General features: G+C 39.7%; 1 protein-coding gene across 1 annotated transcript; it reads left to right on the top strand.

Moving 5' to 3' along the window:
* Nucleotides 1-6,875: 6,875 nt before the first annotated feature.
* Nucleotides 6,876-22,046, top strand: optc (opticin). Its single transcript, XM_074649264.1, has 7 exons — nucleotides 6,876-7,038; nucleotides 12,084-12,311; nucleotides 16,003-16,159; nucleotides 16,807-16,965; nucleotides 17,049-17,251; nucleotides 18,989-19,084; nucleotides 19,646-22,046. Exons 2-7 carry the CDS (start codon nucleotides 12,093-12,095, stop codon nucleotides 19,811-19,813), a joined length of 1,002 nt encoding a protein of 333 aa, XP_074505365.1. The 5' UTR covers nucleotides 6,876-7,038; nucleotides 12,084-12,092; the 3' UTR covers nucleotides 19,814-22,046.
* Nucleotides 22,047-22,626: the final 580 nt, after the last annotated feature.

Below are 22,626 nucleotides of genomic sequence, written 5' to 3'. Positions count from 1 at the left end.
GCGTATCTCCACATTTCTGCAGCAACCCTTTCACCACTGCCATCCTTTGCCCTGAATAGTCTTCACCTGCAATATGCTGCTGAAAGGTGCTTACTGTAGTTAGACAATATTTTTTGGGATGGCTGACGAAATAGAGTTGAAAGCTAATGTAGGCACAATAATCAACTTCCTTTTAAAGAAAAGCTCTTTGACACTTCCTACCTTTCTTTTCTTCAACTTATTATTGTATTTTTCTGACTTAAACGCTAACATTAACATCGCCCCTTTCTCTCAATATTTCCATTAAGACAATTGTCTTGACCTAATGCTTCAATTAAAGCCGGTCAGCCGGAACCAGTCTTTTATTCTACAGGCATTGAACTCAGAATGACTGCACCAGGGAACACTTGTTATTTTAAAAGTTGTGCTTTCTTTTATTAATTATATAACATGCTGTTACCTGCCCATTGCACTATTGCATATTGTATATTTGTATGTTGATGATGCACTGATTTATCTGCCGAACATCGGTAACGGAAGATATTCGCCTTGCTGACTGCCATCAGCCTATCGGCAAATATGATGATAATATGACCGCCAGCGCAGCGCAACTATCATTGCTAGTGTCAGACCGACGCAGTTGTCATTTTCTAGCCCAGCGCCCACGTTGTGTAAGTAGCCAATATACTTGCGCCCATCTGTGTGCCAATTGGTAAGTTACTTTAAAATTGAGGTGTGGTCAGCCGCATTGTTGGCGCATTGCTAACTTGAGGCAGCAGAACTAAGGTTCACAAATATATTTCTGACGCACACACAAATATGTCTTGTTTTACATAAATGTAATATAAATCCACAAATATATGTGTTTAAAAGTATTTGCAATTTTCATCAAAACCACATGGATTGGCTGTAACTCCATTTACAAACTGCTTGTCATGTGTGAACTTCATTGCATCTGTATGTGGGCTTTTTGAGACTTTAACAGGGAATTATCTGTAGCCAATCAGAAGTCTCCCTCCTTTTCAGCCAATCACATGAGCGTGCCCCCACGAGGATATGTATGACTTGCGGAAATGCCCGCCCCTACTTTTTTTCCACCTTCCGTTTTGTCCCAACTGGCAACATGATCACTGATGAAACAAAGATACCACGCGATACCAATGTCGTTATACTGTTGCTAGAAGTAGGAACTGAACGTATGATATCTTCCACAGATATAAAGAAAATATTAAATTTGGACCCGTCAACATTTTTAGAATGATTAATTTACAGTCATATTATTGTATTTGAGGCACTGGCGTGTTCAGGGAGTGGCCTAGGGTGGCACGGGCCACCCCTGAAATCTGATTGGCCACCCCAAGTGCCACCCCAATATCTTAAAATATGATTGGCTATATGCCCAGCCAGAGGCGGGCCACGGCACTGAATGTAAACTGCACTCTTGTTTAGAGTTGCAGTTCCTTCTCAAACCTGAGAGGCAGAGATGCGCTAAAGTAGTATGTAGCCTGCAAAAAAAAAGGCACGAAGAAGAAGAAGTTTGAGCAGGTGAACCTACAGGTGAAACAAACTCAGTCTATGAAAGCAACACGTCTCTGGAGCGTCGTCGTGAAAGATGTGAGTAGCCTACATTTTACTACACTTACTGTGCCTGTAGTTAAAAGCTGTAACGGTAATAAGCTAAACATTTACCCTGTCTTGTTTTATTTCTTTTTATTGTAATTGGCACAAGGCTGTCATCATCTCATCTCATTAGCAAACACTGTTTTGACTGTCAACGATGCTAAAGCTACTATTTAGCCATCTTGCCCTCCCAGTCAGCAGTGCTGCATGTGAGCGGAGCTTTTCAGCTCTAAAGCTCATTAAAACTCATTTGAGGACAACCATGCTAGACAACAGACTAAGCCATTTAGGTTTGCTAAGTATTGAGTCAAGAAGAGCGAGGGCACTCAACATGGATGATTTTATCAAAGTGTTTGCAAGCAAACACAAGAACAGGCGAATTGCACTGTTTTAACCCTCCTGTTTTCCTCAGGTCAAGGAAGAAGGGAGGGAGGAAGGACGGAATGGAGAACAGAGGAAGGACAGAGGGAGGAAAGAAAGAGAGAAGGACAGGAAGAAGGGAGGGAGGAAGGAAGCAAGGAAAGAAGAACAGAGGAAGGACAGAGGGAGGAAAGAAAGAGAGAAGGACAGGAAGAAGGGAGGGAGGAAGGAAGCAAGGAAGGAAGGAACTGTCAAAATAGATTGGGTCTCTTGAATGGTAATACTAGGTAATACTAGAGTAACCAACACTGTAGCACATGTAAAGTTTATAATTTGTTTGGTTAAATAATTTGTTCAAAGAGGCGTATGTATTCTAAATATGTTTGCACTTTATAGGCGGAGAGTGACTGTGTTTTTTAATGTGCATTGTTTTCTTATGTTGGCTTTTGGAGTCACAGGTTATTTTGTAGCATTATTACTGTAACAAATCAGTGTTGAAACAAGATTTGTTACAAGTGATGTAAGCTTTTTTTATGCACACATAAGCTCTGGTAAGATCAGCTATCTCTGTTGATAAAATATTCTACACAGTCTGTACCTCCAACCATTTACATTGTTGCACATGTAAAGTTTTGCACAGTTTTGTCAAGTAAATATTTTGCCCAAAGAGTCTTATTTATTTTAATTTTGTTGGCACTTTATAAAGTGACTGTTTTAGAATGAGGATTTTCTTTTGTATGTAACCTACTTTGGGAATTTACAAATTATTTTGGCATTATTTAACAGTTCACTTTACAATGTTAAAACAAGATTTGCTGGTATGTGAGGAGGGATGTGACTTTTGTTTATACCTGGGAGTTCAGGTTTCTCTGTTGCTGAGAATACTACAGTAACTTACTACACTGTGGCACATGTGACAAGTTTTGTCAAGTAAATGATTTGCCCAAACAGGCTTATTTATTGTAATTTTGTTGGCACTTTATACAGAAAGTGCATTGTCTTTTTTTTATGTACTGTATATCATACCTTGAAAGGTTGTTTTGAGGTTAGAATAAAGTATGGTAGTTTTCAATCACATTTGTATGTTGCCTTTTCCTGAATGTTGTGACTAGTAGGTCTATTCTTGCTTGCAGTGTTAGTAAATGAAGTAGATATGGGTTGTGGAGACAAAAATGGTAAATTAATGCTATGCCGACACCTGGGTGTGGGTGTGTATTTTCTTGTGTGTGTGTGTGTGTGTGTGCGTGCGTGCATATGTGAGTGTATATGTCTGTGCGCAGGCGCTCCTGCTCACACTTCATGCCACCCCTGCATAAGTCAGTGCCCCACTGGTGCCACCCCTATCAAAAATGTCTGGACACGCCCCTGATTTGAGGAGAGCCACACTTCTATTTGGCACCTTTCTAAAAGCTCTGTGGATGTGTTTTTTTTTAATTTTTTAAATGATTCGTCTACATAAAAATGTTATCATTATAACCTTTACGTTTCGATTACACTTAAGTCCAGGCAGGCTGCATGTCAGATCATGTTACATGTGACTACGAGGAAAGGAAAAACTGGAATTTTGTTCTTTAAATCCTTTAAATTGCGAAGACCTCGTTTTTTGCAAGTGTAATATGCCTCCATTTTTTAAGGTGACATGCTTGCTTTTTTATTAACAGCATTTACTTGTACTTTTACGTTCAATACTTAAGTACTGTAGCCTCCCCTCACTAAGTAGGCTACAAGACATTAGCCAGTTTTGTTTGTACTTTATCAGCAGGTAGTACACGGGCTACTGTAGGCCGTAGCCAACGGCAAAACAACAAAACCACACTGCTTTGCTGTATACTCTCTGCCAAGCATCCCGCTTAGCTCACACTTAACATCTGACTCTAACCTCCGAGTAACAGGAACAACAACAAGATGTCCTCTCTAACTCTCTCTGCCAATCAGAAGCACACTATCCCTCCCCAATTACTGTCATAGGCAGTTGACAACTGACTGACAGGCTTTACAGTGTTCAAGCAAAAAACATGTTCACTGGCATCTGCCGTAACTCTCTTAAAATAAGCTGGGCTAATTTGTTGAACAGTAAAACACATATAACAGTTTAACACTATCATGTTACTCAGTTCATCACATTTCATATCAGAGCATTTCTTTTGATATTTAAGTACTATAAATATCACATATCTCATCATCCCTCTGTGTGCGAGTGTAGACGTAGGCTACTTCAAAGTTTCCATGCCCTCTGCCCTTAAAAGGCGGCATTTTGAGGCTGATGGATCCGCACGTCACGCACCGCCTCTCCAGCAGTGTCCATGGGTAATGCAGCTCCGGAGGATTCCGCTCAGCCGGTTCGAACCCCCCCTGGTGGGTTGCATCGGAAACCAATAGCCTACAGTTTTCATTATTTATCAATATCATATTTAGCCTAGTGCTTAACATATAATGAATTTTGCCCTCCCCACCAAGAGGGCCCACTGGCCAAGGACCACATACTGTATATATCTGCTTGCACACTTTCACTTTGCACACAAGCAGATCCGTTGACACGTTGGTTTAATTAATGTTACGCCCAAAACACACCTATGATTAATTAAGAGAAAAAATACAATACTTTGCATCCAGATTATGCACCGTTTAACTAGCAACAGTAGAGTTGGATATGTCCTAAATGTATTTGCATTTATATCATCAGTCAGTCAGTCAGTCTGTCTGCTATCTATCTATCTATCTATCTATCTATCTATATATATTTTCCTGCTTACTATTGAGTAAATGTGTCTATTAAATGGAAAAAGGCTAATGAATGAGTGATGAAGCCAGTGATTTCGAACACAGCTAATGTGTTTACAGATTTCTGCTGACACCAAGTGGCTGAAAGTATAAATACATTTTCCTTAAAGACCAAAAAAACAAACCATTTCACATCATCTTAATCAACACTATTTATTACAGATTTAATTCAGGTCAATTAAAGCAGTTGCTGGACTGCTGTATGTGTGTGTTTGTATGTGTATGTATGTGTATGTGGGTGTAGGCCAACTACGTGTCATGATGTGAATGAGTGCTGATGACTGATGACTGAATATTTGCAGCTACAAAGACAGAACACTAGAGTAGACCTGGCAGAAACAATGATGGGTATTTGTCACCACCTAGTGGTTGAATTAGATCAATAAATACTCTGGTGAGCAGCTTCCTTCACTAATCTTACAGTAAAACTGTATTTTCTACACAAGCACTCTTTCCCTGACAGACTTAAATGATACCTACTGTACTTTAATTGGTGTGAATGCTGGAAGCATCTGCCCAAAAAAATCTTTATTATTCTTCCATACCCTTTTTACTTCCACATTTGTCAATATAGAAACTTAATTCAAACATTTAAATGTTCAGCTCAATTACTATTATAATTACTTTTCTAATTCATACCTTTTCATAGTTTCAGAAATATTCAATGTTTTTTGGGGAATTTTGCTCATTCAAATGAATGGAGGAAATAATTGGAATTGACACATTTTCATGCATTTTAAACTATTATGTACTCATTCATACATTGAGCTAGAAATTCCATTTAAACTTCCACATTTTTCATACATTATGGGTGAAATTAAACTCTTAAATCCCATTAAAACTACGACTGTAGATTCAGTGTTTTTTCACATTAAACTCTGTGAAATTAGAGTTGAGTTCGACCAAAGCACACTTGGTGATTGTTGGTAAAAATGAGTAACGACGACGGTTTAGGTGAGTTTTATTTTGTTTCTGTCCAGTTTGAATGAAGTGTTTTACGATGCTCCGCTACGTACAGCTGATCTCAACATAAACAAAAATACACGTGGATGATGGCGCAAGCTGAACGGAGAGGGGGGGAGGCAATCGTACTTGGGCAGCTTGGCGGAGGTCTTCGCTCTCCGAGTGCCATTCTAGTTATTATTATTATAGACTGAATTTTTACAACCCTGTCCATCAAAATAATGGACGAGGAAGTCTAACGCAACCACTGAACATCGATAATCAAAACGGCGGCAACAGACATCATCAGAAGTCATGTGATTGCAAGGCATCTACACCTCTCTCTGCTCAGTTTAAGAAACTAAAAAAACAAACAGATACAGAACATCAAACTGATGGCTGATAAGTATGTTTTACTGTACATGTCTTTATATTCCATGTTGAAGATTTTTGTAATTTGACCTTTGTCTGTGAGAGAGGAGCTGCAGCAGGCAATATTATTTAAGAGATCACCTCCAAAGAGATCCTGGTATCATGGCATCTTCTTTCCCAGCATAGAAGACCACCGATTGCTCTTATGTTATTCATGTCAGTTTTTAACAAGAGGTGAACATAGTTTCATGGCTAAGTTTCAAAACATACACACACATTTTTCAGACTTTTTTTCTGAAATTTTTCAGACTTTTTTTCTGAAATTTTTCAGACCGTTTTTTTCTAACTTTTTTCAGACTTTTTTTTAAAAACAAAATTTCAGACTTTTTTTTTTTAAACCATTTTGCAGACTTTTTTTCTAACATTTTTCAGACTTTTTTTTCGAACAACTGTCAGACATTTTTCAGACTTTTTTTTCCCAAACATTTGTCAGACTTCTTTTTTCTGACATTTTTTCACACTTTTGTCAGACTTTGTTTTCGGATGTTTTTCAGACTTTTTGTTTAGCATTTTTCACACTTTTTTTAGACTTTTTTTCGGACATTTTTTCAGATTTGGAGGTTTTTCTCTGCTGCTGAAGTTGGTCCAAACCTACTATGTTTCCAGCAATGATGTGTGTGTGTGTGTATGTGTGTCTTGAAGGGGTCACCGGTGACAGCTGAGTATACGTTGACTGAATTGACCTGCACAACCCCCCCCCCTGTTTTTCTGCCGCGTCATCCCCCCGTCTCTCACTGCATAATGACGCATTGTCCACTGGCCACTCTGAAGCCAAGTGAACAACAGGGGCCCACAGCACAGGGACTCTGGGACCAGTCTGAGAGCACCCAGGGGTGGAAGCAGCAAAGTAAAAAAAAAATAGCAACAGGACTAGAAGAAGTGAAGGTTGGGGAATCCTCATTAGCGTCCAGCAGAAACAAAGCAGTAAGTTCTCTGCTATTATTACATGTCAATGTGTTTCCCTTCCTTATTCAGGCAGGTGAAGATCATGTTTCCTCTAAGTTTTTCAGACACCGACAGTAATGATATCTGCCGTGAACGAGAGACTTTACGTTAAAAAGAGATTAATTCCGCTTTATTTCTAATCTTTTTCTCAGTTGCAGTGGCCGGTATAATCAGTGCTGGAATTCTTAATTCTTTCTGTGTACAGACAGCTTACAGTGTGAAATTAAGAACTGCTCTACTTGCACAGTTTTTCATACAGAACTGTGTATTGCATGCTCTAGTTCAGTAGTGTAACTTACATTTGTATGTACAATTTTTGGTGCCGTATCTGCAATTCTAGTCTGTAAGTTGAGTGTCAGTGGTCCTGATGACATTCAGATATACTGCAGCTGTTTTTAACCTGCGTGCTCTTATCAGTAACAATAAAAGTGTGTAATCCATTTGTTTGATTTATGATCAGGTTTGAGGTTTGGTAAACGTATAGCCACGGCTTTCTTTTCAAACGCAGCACTATAACGTCTGTGGAACTGTCCCAGCAGGCCATCATTCACACAGTCCTGTCAGCGCTCAGAGCAAACATTCCTTTGGCATTCTGACTAAGCAGCAAACAATGCTCCTTTGGGTCACTAATCAGGGAAGGGGATCCGGGTAGAACTGCTATTCAGCCTCTTAAACAATCTTGGGAGGTAAATGGACACGATAAATGGCACAGAACTGATAAAAGATAATACTATCATCACGGACAAAATGAGTTGAGGACTTGCAAAGGCAAAAGTTCATGATTTCAACCCCTGGAGACAAAGAAGAAGTAATCCATCTTACTCCTGACTTATGCAATTTCGATTAATGTGCTCCTCAGAGTCACATATAAATATACTGCTGGAATCACATAGACTTATTCCTTCCAGTAATAGCAGTTCTTTACAGTCCAGCGACTTTCCAGCTGGGGAAGATTATATGGTTGAAAGCTCAAAAACAGCTACTAAATGGACCCTGCAGTGAGATGTTTTCTTAAAGCTTCAGTAGGCGGTATATTTTTGGCATCATTAATCCATAATAACCTTTCAGCATGTTGTTATTCAAATGTTCTGAGAGATAACTAGACTTCTGCTCCTCCTCATGGCTCTGTTTTCAGTCTTTAGAAAATCTAGCCCGTGACGGGAGACTTTGACCAATCACAGGTCATTTCAGAGAGAGAGATAACGTTCCTATTGGCTGTGCTCCGGTCATGTGACCGGAACTTGTCGTTCCTTCACCAGATTTCACAATGGCGTCACAATCTTTCTCATTTTACAGCTAAACCGTGCACTACAAGATGATTCTGAAAACATTTGAGGAGAGAAATAGGCATTAATGTAACAGAATATTGATTCATATTTGATCAGCGCTGCCTAGTTTGACCGTTTGGTCGGAGTTTGCGAGAGATTGACAGCCGGCTCTCATAGACGGCAGATGGATAGCAGACCTCAGATCAGCTCTTACTGCTTGTTTTACTCCGGTCTGTGAAATCTTGCAGATGCAGTTAGGAGCACCGGAGGACACGGAAGGACACAGACGCACGTGATTTTTTTCAGGTTACCTGTTTCATGTACTACTGTCACGATATAGCGACCGTTTTATTAAAATAACTTTTTTTAATTATATTTGCTCCAATCTCGCCTACTTCAGCTTTAACACCAACTTAAGTTGAGTTAAACGGGACTGAACCACATTAAAGGCAGACTGTAGGAATTCAAGGGTCTGTACAGCTGAAGGGGATGAGCAATAAATAATGACATCGTCTGCATACAATTTTTTATATGTTATCATGTGACTGAAATGCCATTCTTGAAGGGATTGAAATGAAAAAAATATATTAAAATATTTGTAAAAAATATTTGCTCCAATCTCGCCTACTTCAGCTTTAACTACTGCTTCCAAGGTTAATTATGAACTCTGAATCTCAGGAGGAGATGGTTGTCTGTGTTCATGGTTACAGTGATAATTTCAAACGACTTTCCGTGGTGCAGATTCACCTAATGGGCTTTCTGTCACTCTCATTGCATTAGCATCACTTGATGAGTTTGTCCAGAGCTGCCCAGCATCCTGAGATTAGTCAGTTAGTCACTCCTGGGGGGAGAAAGAGATCCTGATCCACGATATACAGTACATTAATATATATTATAGATATTAAAGATAGATTGTTTAATCTTGAGAAACAGCACGAGTACGCTGTGCTTCAGAAATTATCCAACCGAAAAAACCTAGCCCAGTGTTGCCAACTATTTTCCAATGGAAGTAGCTCGCAGCACAAAAGTCCCTAAATCTAGAGAGAGAGAGAGAATCGCCAAGTAAACATATCATAATGGCATGGCATCACTAACATGGCTATTGTTAGTACTCACAGCTGTCAAGCTAGCAGCTTGTTGAAGACTCCGATGACGTGCAATGATTGGACAGGGTAGACAATCATTTCAACCAGATACTGTATATTTTTAGTTTTTTTAGTCAGATCATTTGATTTATTGGTTGCTGTCGGAAGTAATGAGAATTTAAACAAATATAACAAAAAAGATTTTTGAGGAAGATTACCAACCCTAGCTTTAATTCTATTTTGGTGTTAGATAATACTTGTGATCTAACACTTCTTAATTACTTAATGAGCATCAACCCCACTACAACAGGAAACTGTACAGTCTCACCTGGCGGTTCCGATGGCCAGGGGAGAAGTGATGTTGGAGGGGATGGGCAGCCCATTGTTGTCTGGAGCTCCACGAAGTTTTCGGGTGCGCTCAATCCAATGTGGCGACTCCGCTCGAGAGCCTATCTGTATCTCTCTCTCTCTCTCTCTCTCAGCAGGCAGCTGGATTTTCTTTGACCCTGACTCTGCTGGAGCGATGGCGGCAGCGTTTTCCAGATTTGGTTGAATTCAGAGTTTCTCGTTTTCAAATGATTTTTCTTTCAAAGTTGCTGGATGTCGGCCTTCGAAAAGTCAGGATAAGAGAACAAGAGCGCAACAAGAGAGAGATCTTTTGGCTTCTTCTTGTTTTATGGTCTTCTTTCCTTTAGGTGCAGGACAGATGGTGCAATACTCGAGTGCTAAAACTCAAACTTGTGATGTCATAGGATGAAGTCTGGAACTGCTCCATATACAAATTAATTGGGAAAGATATTATAGATGACACTGAGATCACCCAGAGGAATGTTCTGAGTATATGGGAACATTTGCTGTTTCACAACTGACAACACTACGATAGAATAAAGCTCATGTGGATATAAAAAAAGAACAAAATAAACATTCTGTGGGTCCACAAAGTGAAGTTCTTAATTTAGGTGCTGTTCCCCTTTAAAATATAATGTAATTAAACAGGCTCACAGATGGCAATCATGATATAACATCTGTTATTATGACAATACATATATATTATGTCAATTTATTACACAGCTTTGTCGAATACCCAATTCTGATCGGTCATTTACGGCATTATATGGTCGGTTAGTTCTTTATAGCAGAACGCTGCTATGTATAACAGACCGTTGCTATGGACGCAGTTCTGGTCTCGGACTCTGGAGGACCATTGTTGTGTTTTGTGTATATCATTTATCTTAAGTAAGTAGCCGTGTAATAAGCTGGATAATGTACAGCGAGCGGGTCATACATTATCCCTTACATGAATAACTTTCACACAGGCACAGCATGTGCTTGTGTGAAAGTTTTCTCTTTCTTCTTTTTATGGTTTCATTATGGTTTATCCCTGCATCAAAATCTCCATGTTAAAACAAACTTCCTAAATTTGCTCTATGTCAGCTAAACGTAGCACATTAATTAATTACTAAGAACAAAAGGGTGAAGGCATAGCTTTATAAAAAGTGGGTAACCGGGGCATGCTTGAAATAAAGAAGAACAGAGTCAGTAGTGAGAGAGGAGTTAATAATTTGACACCCCCAATAACCTCTTTTTAATATCTAGCAGGTAGAATGTCAAAGAGGAGTTCATATGGGACACAATACTCACAAGACTATGACAAGATAACAACTGAAAATAACATTGGGATCGGAATTTAAATCCCTATTCATGAAAACAATTTTACTTGTAATATTGTCAACTATGTCAGTAAATAAGATCAGATTTTTTTCACTATCAGAATGGGAATGTTCAAGAGCAAGATTAGGAGCAGCAATAAGATGGTCAGTACTTTTAAACAAGTAGCACATCTAGGAAATTCTTGTGTTGTGTATGGAGAATTTAATAAAGTGCCTTTCAGAGCAGGGCTGGAGCCAGGATTTTACACTTACTGAGGTCACTCGTCATATACTGTCGCTATGTCAGACCCTTTTGTTGTCACTTTACGGTCGCAGTAAACAAGTACTTGCTTAGGTTTAGGCAACAAAACCACTTACTGTAACGTTGTGAACACCTGACACAAACGAACAGCTATTTGTAAATTGAAAATGAAACTTAATGCACGGGACATGAACAGCGGTCTGCTGGATGAAAGCCCAATGTTTGTTACAACCATCCACCGCCCATGTGTATGTTTTTTTGCACTTTAGAATACGTCCCCACACTCTTTTCTCTGAACATTTCATATTGCCGCGAATGGGTTTACATTGTTTACATTGGACTTTCTTGATCACACGCCGAGGGGCCGTGACAAAACGGCGGTATTTTACGTCGGTATTGAATACGGGCTGGAATCCCCCAAATAATAACCTCTTTTAGAAAACAGACACCAAAAGAAAAACCTCTCACAGTTATTCAATTATTTTGTTTTTCCATATTTAATTTAATCAACAGTGCATTTCATATTTTCTGGTGGTGGCCAAATTGTGAATCATTTTAATATATACATACATTTATTTATTTTGTTGGCTTAGATAATTTAGATATAGTTTTAGATTAGATTAGTTTTTTGCTGGTAAAATACCAAACGCATATTCTCAGTGTTCTCAATGGTAGCTTTTGACCCTGTTTGAGAAACAGTAACTGAACATATTGACACTGGAAAATGAAACCCTTCATTTGACTCTCTTGATGTTAACAGGTAGGCCCCATGTTGGAGCTGAGGATGTCTCTGCAATCTGTGATGATGGCTCTTGCCTTGGTCCTCGTCTTCATGGGCCCCGACCCTAACATGGCAGCACCTCCAGGCAAGCCAGATGATGAACCTTTTGACCTGGAGAACTACGACCTGAACAACGAGATGGACTGGGAGAACCTGGACGTCAACGTTTATGGAGACAGTTATGATTATGATGACTTGGACCAAGAGGTAAGGGGGATGGAAGGGATGGATTCTTATCATTATAGTACGAGTAGTAAGGAAAGCAGGTTCATTCCGTTTGATTTATTACCAAAGACTCTCTAAACAGTGTCAGACTCTGTGGTAGTTCGGGCCGTAATCCCTAGCTTGCAAAAAAAATAAATAGTAAAAATGGCTTTCCATAGAGATTTGCAGGTGAGACACACTGCAAAGACTTAGCATGTATTGAAATTATGAACCAATCACATTGACTTTGAATGGGTTCCATTTTCTAGGCCCAGATTCGTTCGTCCTTACCATTAGGACCCAGTTGGATGCTGGGAAATGATGTAATTCCCTAAAATGAACATCAGGTGGCGCTTGAGTACCAACGAGTTCCCATAAGGGCCCCCATGCAGCCTCCAGCAAGCCCCAAAGGACCAGACGGGCCCTGGAGAGGCTCTCTGCCACCTTACTCTATCACTCAGTTCCTAAGCAGGCTCACAGGAAGCCCCAGAAGGACCAGGAGCAAAAAGTCCACAAAGTAGTAGTTCCAAATCCATAATTATAAGGTTCTATTAGCTATAGCCCCAGAAAACCCGGCGGGCCCTGGCTTGCCTCTAGGCCGCCAGGATCTATCCCAAAGCCCTGAGAGTTTTTTTACCTATAAAAGATGGATTTACAATAATCTTTTCTCCACAACCTTGTGAATGGAGGCTTGCAGTGCTCAACTTGGGTTAACGACACCGGAGAACCAGGGGGATGTTTGTGATGGCCTACCACACAGCCCCCATAGAACCTCCAGCAAGCCCCAGAGGGACCAGGAGCCAAAGTCCACCAAGTACTAGTTTTTCAAGCCATAATTATAAGGAAATACGTAACTATTCACTATATAATTACACTGTTAAGAATTTCCCAGTAAAATAACAGTAAAGAACATAAAGGGTTGCCTTTATGTTACTGTAAAATTAACATTATTATACTGTCGCTGAAATTTGTTATACTGTTAATGAAAAATACATTTTGAACTGTTTTTTTTTAATTAATTTCACAGTATTTTACAGTTAATTTACTGTTTAAAGATACATTATATAGCTGTTTTTCACCTTTCTTTTACATTATCTTACTGATTTGTTTTAATGCACTATTTAGGTTGTATTTTTTTTACATACATTTTAACAAACATAATTTTTTGCCTAGATGAATAGACTTAGCAGGTTACAGACATAGGAATAGTCACACTAAATACAATTAAAGGCACTTGTTAGGAAAAAGGCTATAATAGACACTTTTCCCAAAATGTATGTCTATAGCTGCTACAAGCACAGAATGCAAACCAGAACAACATGTGAGTAAAGAACAATAAAGCTAATTCACTGATTTTACAATCATGTACAATGTACAAGCCTCACATGTGCAGATCAGGTCCCAGAATTAAAGAAATACTGCATGAAACTGTTACTGATGATACTTTAGACAGTTGATCAGCAGTAAAGTAAAAGTTTTTTAAGAATGCATTATAGTTCAGTTAAAAAACGGCCAATGAGCGTAATTTAACAGGTTTTCTTTTGTATTGACAGTAAAGCACTGTTTTTAGCAATAACAGGTTAATACTGTTGAAATCCTGCTGTAAATTAACAGCAATTGTTTACAGTGTATTATACCATTCTCCTCCACCACACACGAGAGAGAATGGAACCAGTACAGTAACCTTTAGGAGTAAAAAGCCAATAAGAGTAATTTATCAAAACGCCTCTGCAACAAGCATAAACTTCGTGGTCATAACAGATGAAAGCATTGCTTTTCAACTGTTTAGCACAGTCTCCCATCCACCGCCAGTAGTAACACAGCCATTGCACAACAGCAGATTTTTATGAACACGCTAAAACGAATGCGCTCTATAGCCTAACCTTTTAGCTTAATTTGCATTAGAAGATATAAGTATATAACATATATGAAGTAGCCATAGTAGAATTAGTACACATACATACAGTATATGTTAACTATATATACGTATTTATGCATGTATGTTACCTTTAAGGTGATATATTATCATATACATACATGGATATACGCACAAAATTTGTATATGTTCATGTATTAAAAATATCTATATGAGGAATTTTGATATTTAATTTATATATGCAACAAATATACACAAATTCTGTATGCTTTTAATTTTCTGTGTGCTTTTTTTTAACATACATGTCTATCTTTTATATTTACATATATAACTAGAATGGCACTCGGAAAGCGCAGACCTCCGCCAAGCTGCCCGAGCACGATTGCCCCCACAGCCCTCTCTGTTCAGCTTGCGCCATCATCCACCTTGATTTTAGTTTATGTTGAGATCAGCTGTACGTAGCGGAGCATCGTAAAACACTTCATTCAAACCGGACAGAAACAGAATAAAACTCACCTAAACCGTCGTCATTACTCTTTACAAAAATGCCTTCCTTAAGACTTAAAGGAGCAGTGTGTAGGATCTGGCGGTATCTAGCGGTGAAGTTGCAGATTGCCACCAACTGAAGCTTCACCCAGGTGCCAAGCGGGTAGGAGAACTACTGTGGCCGACGCGAAAATGCGAATGGCCCTCTGAGGTCGAGGCTCATGCATTGTTGCCATATCTGTCCCCTCAGAGAGAGTTTTCTCAAAAACGGGTCAGAAAACTCGGTTAATATGCCCAAGTGCAGCCATCCTGCTCATGGACAATGGCTGATGGACTGGTAGGAGTCACTGGACAACCAGCAGTCACTGTCCTAAAAAGGGGACGGTCAAGCATTTGATTTTGAGAGAGTCTCACACGTTAGACTGTGGTGCTTTTATAGTGTGTTAAAGAGCTGGTACACTATTCTTTCCCTATATTTTTGTCTGAAAAGTATTTAGTTTTACTAGAGGGTTACAATTTCCCATAGTCATAGACCCATAGATAGCTAGTATTGAGTTAATCAGAGTTACCATGATACGTTAATTAGGGCCCCAAAAAGACGGTAACCTTGGAGGATATCCACTTGACTTGTCTAACTTGGACAGATGAAGCCTCATATTAGAATACATTTTGCACAGCAATGGATTTTGTCCCCAACACATTGAAAGCACATTAGGAAGGGATTTCAATGGCCAGAATGAACAGGTTACAGCAACATAAACCTGTTTTAATGTTCATATGGGCACCTGGTTATTGTTTTAAGAAAGACTTTAAAAGAAATGTGAACCAATCCATTAAAAACAATCGAAATTACTCTGCTGCGTTGGTCGTCCTTTACGTTGCTTGGATAGCCTTCTTGCTTTGCAGTTAAGCAATCTTTCTTTGTTGCAAATGCTGCTGTTTAATACAGTTAGGCCAGAATGTTCAATCATTTACAATCCTCTTCTCTTTTTTCTTTCCATTATACAATACACTGCAAACAAGAGAGCAAGATAAATAGATCTGACTACTGTGCCTTAATTTTCCTATTATTTCTGACATTATTTTACCCATGCAGCATTTTCTCTCCCTCTCTCTCTCTCTCTCTCTCTCTCTCTCTCTCTCGCTAACAATGTCTGCACACAATAATTATCACAATGTGGTTAAGTTACAGAAATGAAAACCGCTTGGTAAAGGTTAGGGATAGAATGTGCTCGTATAGTAAATATGCTGTAAACTCTAGTTTCCAGTCTTATTTATCTCCAAAGTCATAAAGATTTCTGATCTGAACTGTCACTCTCTTCCTGAGGACAGATTGAGGTGGGCAATGTAGCACCAGACACCCCCTCAGCACCCAACCAGCCCACATCTGAACACTACGAGGAGGAGGTGACCCTGCCCACCCTGCCACCAGCCCCCGTCACCCTGGACTTCAAGGGACCAGGTCTCTTTGGCCCTGAGACTGGCCTGGGTAGGTTAAAGCATTAAAGGTCCCATATTATGCTCATTTTCAGGTTCAATACACTTGTATTTTGTGTTTCTACTAGAACATGTTTACATGCTGTAATGTTAAAAAAACACGGTATTTTCCTCATACTGTCCGCCTGAATATGCCTGTATTTACTGTCTGTCTTAAAGGTTCCGTTTTAGTGCATTTCGACGGAATTATGACGAAATTGCAACAGAATTGCGTTGCTAGGCAACAGCTTGGGTCCATGTGTACTTCCTGTTTTACATACACTTTACATACACTTCAACCAGAAATAAACTGAGACACATTTAGAATGTTTACGTTTAAATCTGTGTAAAGGGTTTAAATATTGTATATTTGTGACATCACAGATGGACAGAAATCCTGACAGCTTGTTTCAAATGCAGAGTTTCTGAATACGGGCTGTGTGTATTTCCCTGTGGATTAAGCGTTTTGATACTTTCACAGTATTTATATAGGACTTAAGCCTGTTTTCATGTTTTTTTTTATAATAAAAAAAAACATGAAAATCTCACTTTTTTATAATATGGGACCTTTAACTGGGTGTATATCTATGACTCACACAAGTTCAATGTTCTTCAGTATCCAGTGCATATGCATTAAAACTCTACCGTCTCTGTTTGCAGGTATGCCTACCTGTCTACTGTGTGTGTGCATTGGTGGGAGTGTGTACTGTGATGACATGGGCCTGGATCAGATCCCGCTCCTGCCCAAAGACACCACCCATTTTTACAGCCGCTTCAACACGATCCGACACGTCAAGAACACAGACTTCATCAACCTCAGTGAGGAATCACTTTGGACACACCCTGGCACAAACTCTTAGACATAACGGATGATAAGATTTGTTTGTTGTGGTTCGTTACAGATAAACTCCGGTCCATCGATCTAACAGGGAACCAGATCTCAGGGATGGATGAGGATGTGTTTCGCTCTCTGCCGCAGCTCCAGGAGCTCCTATTGGCTGATAACAACCTGCGGGCTATGCCTGAGCTGCCAATCACCATGAAACGCATTGATCTACGTAACAACAGGCTGATCAGTCATGGGGTACATTCTGAGGGATTCAAGGTAAATATCCTGCATACGCTTAAAATAAAAAAAAAAAGAAGATTTTACACATGACGAGCATGTTCATTTGTAGTAGTATAGTATTACTCTGATGATCTGACAAAAACAAGGTCGACTTACTGGAAAATTTCAAGCACTTTCAACCACATTTCAATCCCTTCAAGTATGGCATTTCAGTCACATGATAACATATTCCATTTTTATGCAGACGATGTCATTATTTATTGCTCATCCCCTTCAGTTGTACAGACCCTTGAATTCCTGCAGTCTGCCTTTAATGTGGTTCGGTCCCGTTTAACTCAACTTAAATTGGTGTTAAATGTAGACAAATCAAAATTCATGGTATTTTCAAATGGCAAAAAGTAACCATCTAATCTTCTTAAGGTTTCAACTGCTCAAGGGGTTGATATTGAAATGGTCACAACATTTAAGCATTAAGATATCATTATTGATCAGAGATTGTCTATCAAATCACACATTGAAAACTTAAACTGGGGTTCTTTTTTAGAAACACATTTCTGTTTCTCCCTCCAGGCGAGGAAACATTTGATTTCGGCAACTTCTTTACCTTTATTTGATTGCGGTGATCTGCTCCATATGAATGCACCTGACCAGTGCCTAAAGCACCTGGATACTGTATACCATTGTGCTTTACGTTTTATTACTGGCTGTGGAAATCTTGTACACCACTATAACCTGTATGCGGCTGCTAAATGGCCATCTCTGTCTGTCCGCAGACTTTGGCATTGGTCTTATATATAAATCGCTCCTTGGACTGGTTCCTTCGTATCTGTGTACATTCATGTGCACAAACCAAAATCAATATGGCCTGCGCTCTCACAGTGTTCTACAGATGTTGGTCCCAAAGGTTCGAACGAAACTGGGGAAAAAGCTTTCAATATGCTGCTCCTTCTTCCTGGAATAATGTACAGAGGGACCTGAAATTGTCACAGCTGGTTACTACTGTAAGGGGGAATTAAAGTCCATTCTAAAGGATCGAGAAAATGTCACTATAGGTCAATGTTATTGTTCTCGAATTTCTCACTGAATCGTTTTGAGATTGACCTGTTTGTGCATTATAGCTGTTTTTGTGTTGCAGACAAACTGGATGTTATGCTCGTTCATATATATATATTTTATATATATATATATGTGGATAGTTAGAACATCAAATACAGACATTTTAGACCATAGATTGATGTTCCAGCTGTTTTCCAGCAGCCCCCTGTTGAATTATGGGAGATCCAGCTGCTTTGTCTGACCCTCATACTGTAGGTCTGCAGCCATGCTGCTTAATAAAACAATGATTACATGATGGGAAATATGGACGAATGGAAATATCTTACTTTTTTTTGTATGTACTTTTAATATAAAGAAGGTGCATAAAAACCATCAAAATAGACTAATAGAGCTTGGGGCTTGGTAAATGTGGCCCGTGAAAGGGAAGATTCGGGTCCCCCCTTACTGGAGCTGTTGCCCCCACGACCCGGTCCCGGATAAGCGGTTGAAGATGAGTGATGAGATGAGAGCTGGGGACCCCTGGCAGAGATACGGGTTAATCCCCGAATGTCTGTTATGTGGCCTCCTGTCATTTTGCAAAAGTGGGCCCCCAGGCAAAGCAAGTCGAGTGTCCGTGGTCCAGACAGTTCATATTCAGTGGGTGTGGTGTGGTTGCCTCCTGTGGATAGTGGTTGCATGTATTACTGTGTCATGTGTGTTTCTTTTTCCTCCATGCAGGATATGAGCCAGCTGGAATTCCTCTATCTGTCCAACAATAACCTGGATTACATTCCAACACCACTACCACTGAGCCTGAGAGTGTTACACCTGCAGGTAGAAGCTCATTCATGTCATGCCTCTTCTTTTTTTATTGCCTCCAACGGGAAATTTAGTTTGCAGCCAGCAGGTAACCGGATTAGTCACACACCAACTAAATACAGCAGTCACTGCAACACTGTAAAGCACAGTCCCAGCAAGTGACAGCAAGCTGGGATCAATTTTGGAATTGATCACATGCACTAACATACACAAAAAGGCACAAGCGGCTGGCCCGGTCATGTAAACAAAGCACAGAGAAGCTCAGCATTCTCTGCTCAGATAGACATTACTCCACCATATCTTTACATAGCAAATACTTGTTTGCTGCTCGCCTATATTAATGCTCTGGATATCGTATAGAGAACCTTAAACAAGGAGGCAAAAAAGTACAATAAATAGACAAAATACCATAGAATTTTCAAAGTCATCACTTTATCCTCTAATTCCGTTAACTCAAACTGTAATTTCCTATTTTTTAATAGTTATGTAGAGTCAACGCTAACCCCTCCACAAATGTTGAATCCTAACACTTCCAGTGTTAAAACATAAACGGTCACTTTCTTGTACCCCAATCAGAATAACAACATCCTGACTTTGCATGAGGACACCTTTTGTAACCGCCATGATCGCTACTTCATCCGCCACAACCTGGAGGATATCCGTCTGGATGGCAACCCCCTGAACATCAACCTGTTCGCCCAGGCCTACGTCTGCCTGCCACGCCTGCCCGTAGGGAATCATTGACAGCTACCAGACGCCGTAGTCCAGGCTTCAATATAGAAATACCGTAATGCAAGAATAGAAACTGTTTAACTGTAATATCTGTTTTGTGTGAATATTGTGGGTAGCATTATATGGGGTTTTAGGGCTGCTCAAAACGAGCAATACTTTTTCTAAATATTTGATGCCAATTGTTATGCCAAAAATCCTGTTTAAAAAGCTGCATTAATTGATTTTTTTGGCCTTATAAAGTTGTATATGGCTAACGTGTTAGCAAAAGTTTGCCTAATTACACATCCAGCAGACACAGAGCAACATTGGCATTCATTTGGAGTCATACTTGTGTCCCCTTGATGAACAAATTAATCAGTTAGTAATTATTAGTCTCACTCCCAACTCGTCAAATACCACCGATTGGGTAGCGCTGCTCGGCATTGGAAACCAACACACGAAAGCACCCTTTTGCAACAGTTTGTGATGACCAGGCTTTCAACTAACTTCAATGTAATTCGAGGCTCGGAGCAGTGACGTAGTATTAATAGTGTGAGTACGCTAAGGGAAGGTGGGAGAGCTGATGTATAGGTCAAACAAACACAAGACTTTCATCCAGGAGACCGCTGTTCGTGTCCCGTGGGAAACTAAAAGTATTTTTATAATTTTGTCAGGTCAGTCGTTAGTCGCGTGACTTGTCAGTATCGCCAGTCCTGTGAGTTGCTTGTCACAAGTCATTAGTATCGTCAGTCCCGTGAGGCACTTGAGTAGTTAGTATCGCCAGCCCCGTAAGTCACGTGAGTCATTAGTATCATCAGTCTCGTGAGTCGTTAGTATCATCAGTCCCTTGAGTCACGTGAGTCGTTAATATCGCCAACCCCGTAAGTCACGTGAGTCGTTAGTATTGTCAGTCCTGTGAGTTGCTATTCACGTGAAGTTAATGTCAACCACAACGGTTTCCTAACCCTACCTAAGTGGTTTTGTTGTCTAAACATAACTTCCTGTGAAAACAGAAGTTTATTTTGAAAGGGCACTATGCATGTAACGAGCATATATTGACACGCGGTCCCTGATCCATCCAAAAGTAACACAAGAGGGGTACCCAGTGCATAGGTCTCTGATTCCGAGAGGCACTGACCAGGCGACGGTATTTGGCGAATTGGGAGATAGAATGTGTTGTTGAAATACTCCACTGTTTTCATCAGCTACTCGTTAACTGTGTTTGGGTCTGAGCATGTAGTCTACTGTGGATTTATCTGACGTTTCTCACTGGAAACAGCTGCTTCCTGCTGCTGCTACTGGAAAGGAGGCTCATGAGAGCAGAGTTTGTGGGCTGGAAAACCAAAACAAAGAGCTGCAAGAGGCCAAGAAGCTCTTTAGAACGGAGAGGAACTGTAATATTGGTTCATCCCCGCAAGCAACCCCTTTCACATTACACATAGATTTTGATCCATTGTTAAGATAAAAAATATTGATTAGTGTACTTGTAATTATTGGTATTATTGTAATGATGAGAAGATGAAGTCTCCCTTTTAACCCTCTGAACCCTCGGCTTTTTTTCATTTGGTTATCTCTCCCTTTATTCATAGGCTTATGGCATAAATGTCTTTTTGGGGTTTGGGATATGTTGGGTTACTCAGAACCATCAGTTGGTATGTCATTGATAAATACGTTTTGTAGGACATCTTCTTTTCTGTATGCCCTTAGGTTTTCAACTGTATCAATGGATACATATGAGTGTTAGTGTTCCAGGAATATAAGACCCATGTAAACGGGACAATCTGTGCTGCTGTCAAAATAAATACTTTGATAGTTACTCCGGTGTTTTTTCTTTATATTTCCATTTGGGATGAATATGTTTTGAGTTTTTGCTCTGCGGATGACGGGTTGGTGGGTGGGTGATGCAAACAGGAAGTGCTATTTGACCCAGTTTCAATGTCCCCCCCTTGCACACTCAAAAACTCTGATGTGCACGTATTCACGTTATATGGAATGGATGGTATAGATGGGAAAGATTCCCATGTTCACGACTTGTGAGCATTTACATCATCAAGATGGTTGTATGATTAGTTGGTTGTGTGAGGATTAGAACTGTGCTTTGACAACACCATATCCACTGAATGTGGATTTAAGTATACTGAACAGCGGTCTTCGGCTGATGTCAGACATCCGTATTTTGTTACACATTTACTCTGTTAATTGCTAAGTCGTGTATTTTGGAGTTTTTCAGAAAAATCTGGTCCAAAATGCTCCAAAACCCTTCACAATAAATAAAAACACTCCTCCTCTTTGATCATCATTGATGTCTTATGTCCTTATTTACCCAACAGAAAAAAGATAATAATAGCTGTACATAGCGGAGCATTGTAAAACACTTCAATCACCAAGTGTGCTTTGGTCAAACTCAACTGTAATTTCACAGAGTTTAATGTGAAAAAAACGCTGAATCTACAGTCACACAAGCAGTCAGACAATTAGACAGGTTGCAACAGCCAACAGGTTAATCAAATGCATTTGGAAGAGAAAACAAACACTACTTTTTGGTTCAACTTTGACATACCATACTTGGCGTAGGTGTGCACTCACAGTTTTCCTTTTCATTGAGAGGTTATTTGCAACATTTCAGGTGTGCTCACTGTCAAATTTATCCCCAAATAAAGATAATCTGCATCGACTATTGACTTGTTTCAAACCTGTCTGATTGTCTGACTACTCACGTGTCACACCACATCTGTTGTGGTGATGTCACTGTATTCCCAGGTAGAACCTACAGCTTTAACAGAAATAAAAACAAAATAGTAATTTTTTTTCTTTCATCCACCAGTGGGCAACTTGGATGATAAAAG

Source organism: Sebastes fasciatus, chromosome 1, assembly GCF_043250625.1.
Source record: "Sebastes fasciatus isolate fSebFas1 chromosome 1, fSebFas1.pri, whole genome shotgun sequence".
Lineage (NCBI taxonomy): Eukaryota > Metazoa > Chordata > Actinopteri > Perciformes > Sebastidae > Sebastes > Sebastes fasciatus.
The sequence above is the reverse complement of the archived record's forward strand: the minus strand, read 5'-3'. Positions and strand labels throughout refer to the sequence as shown.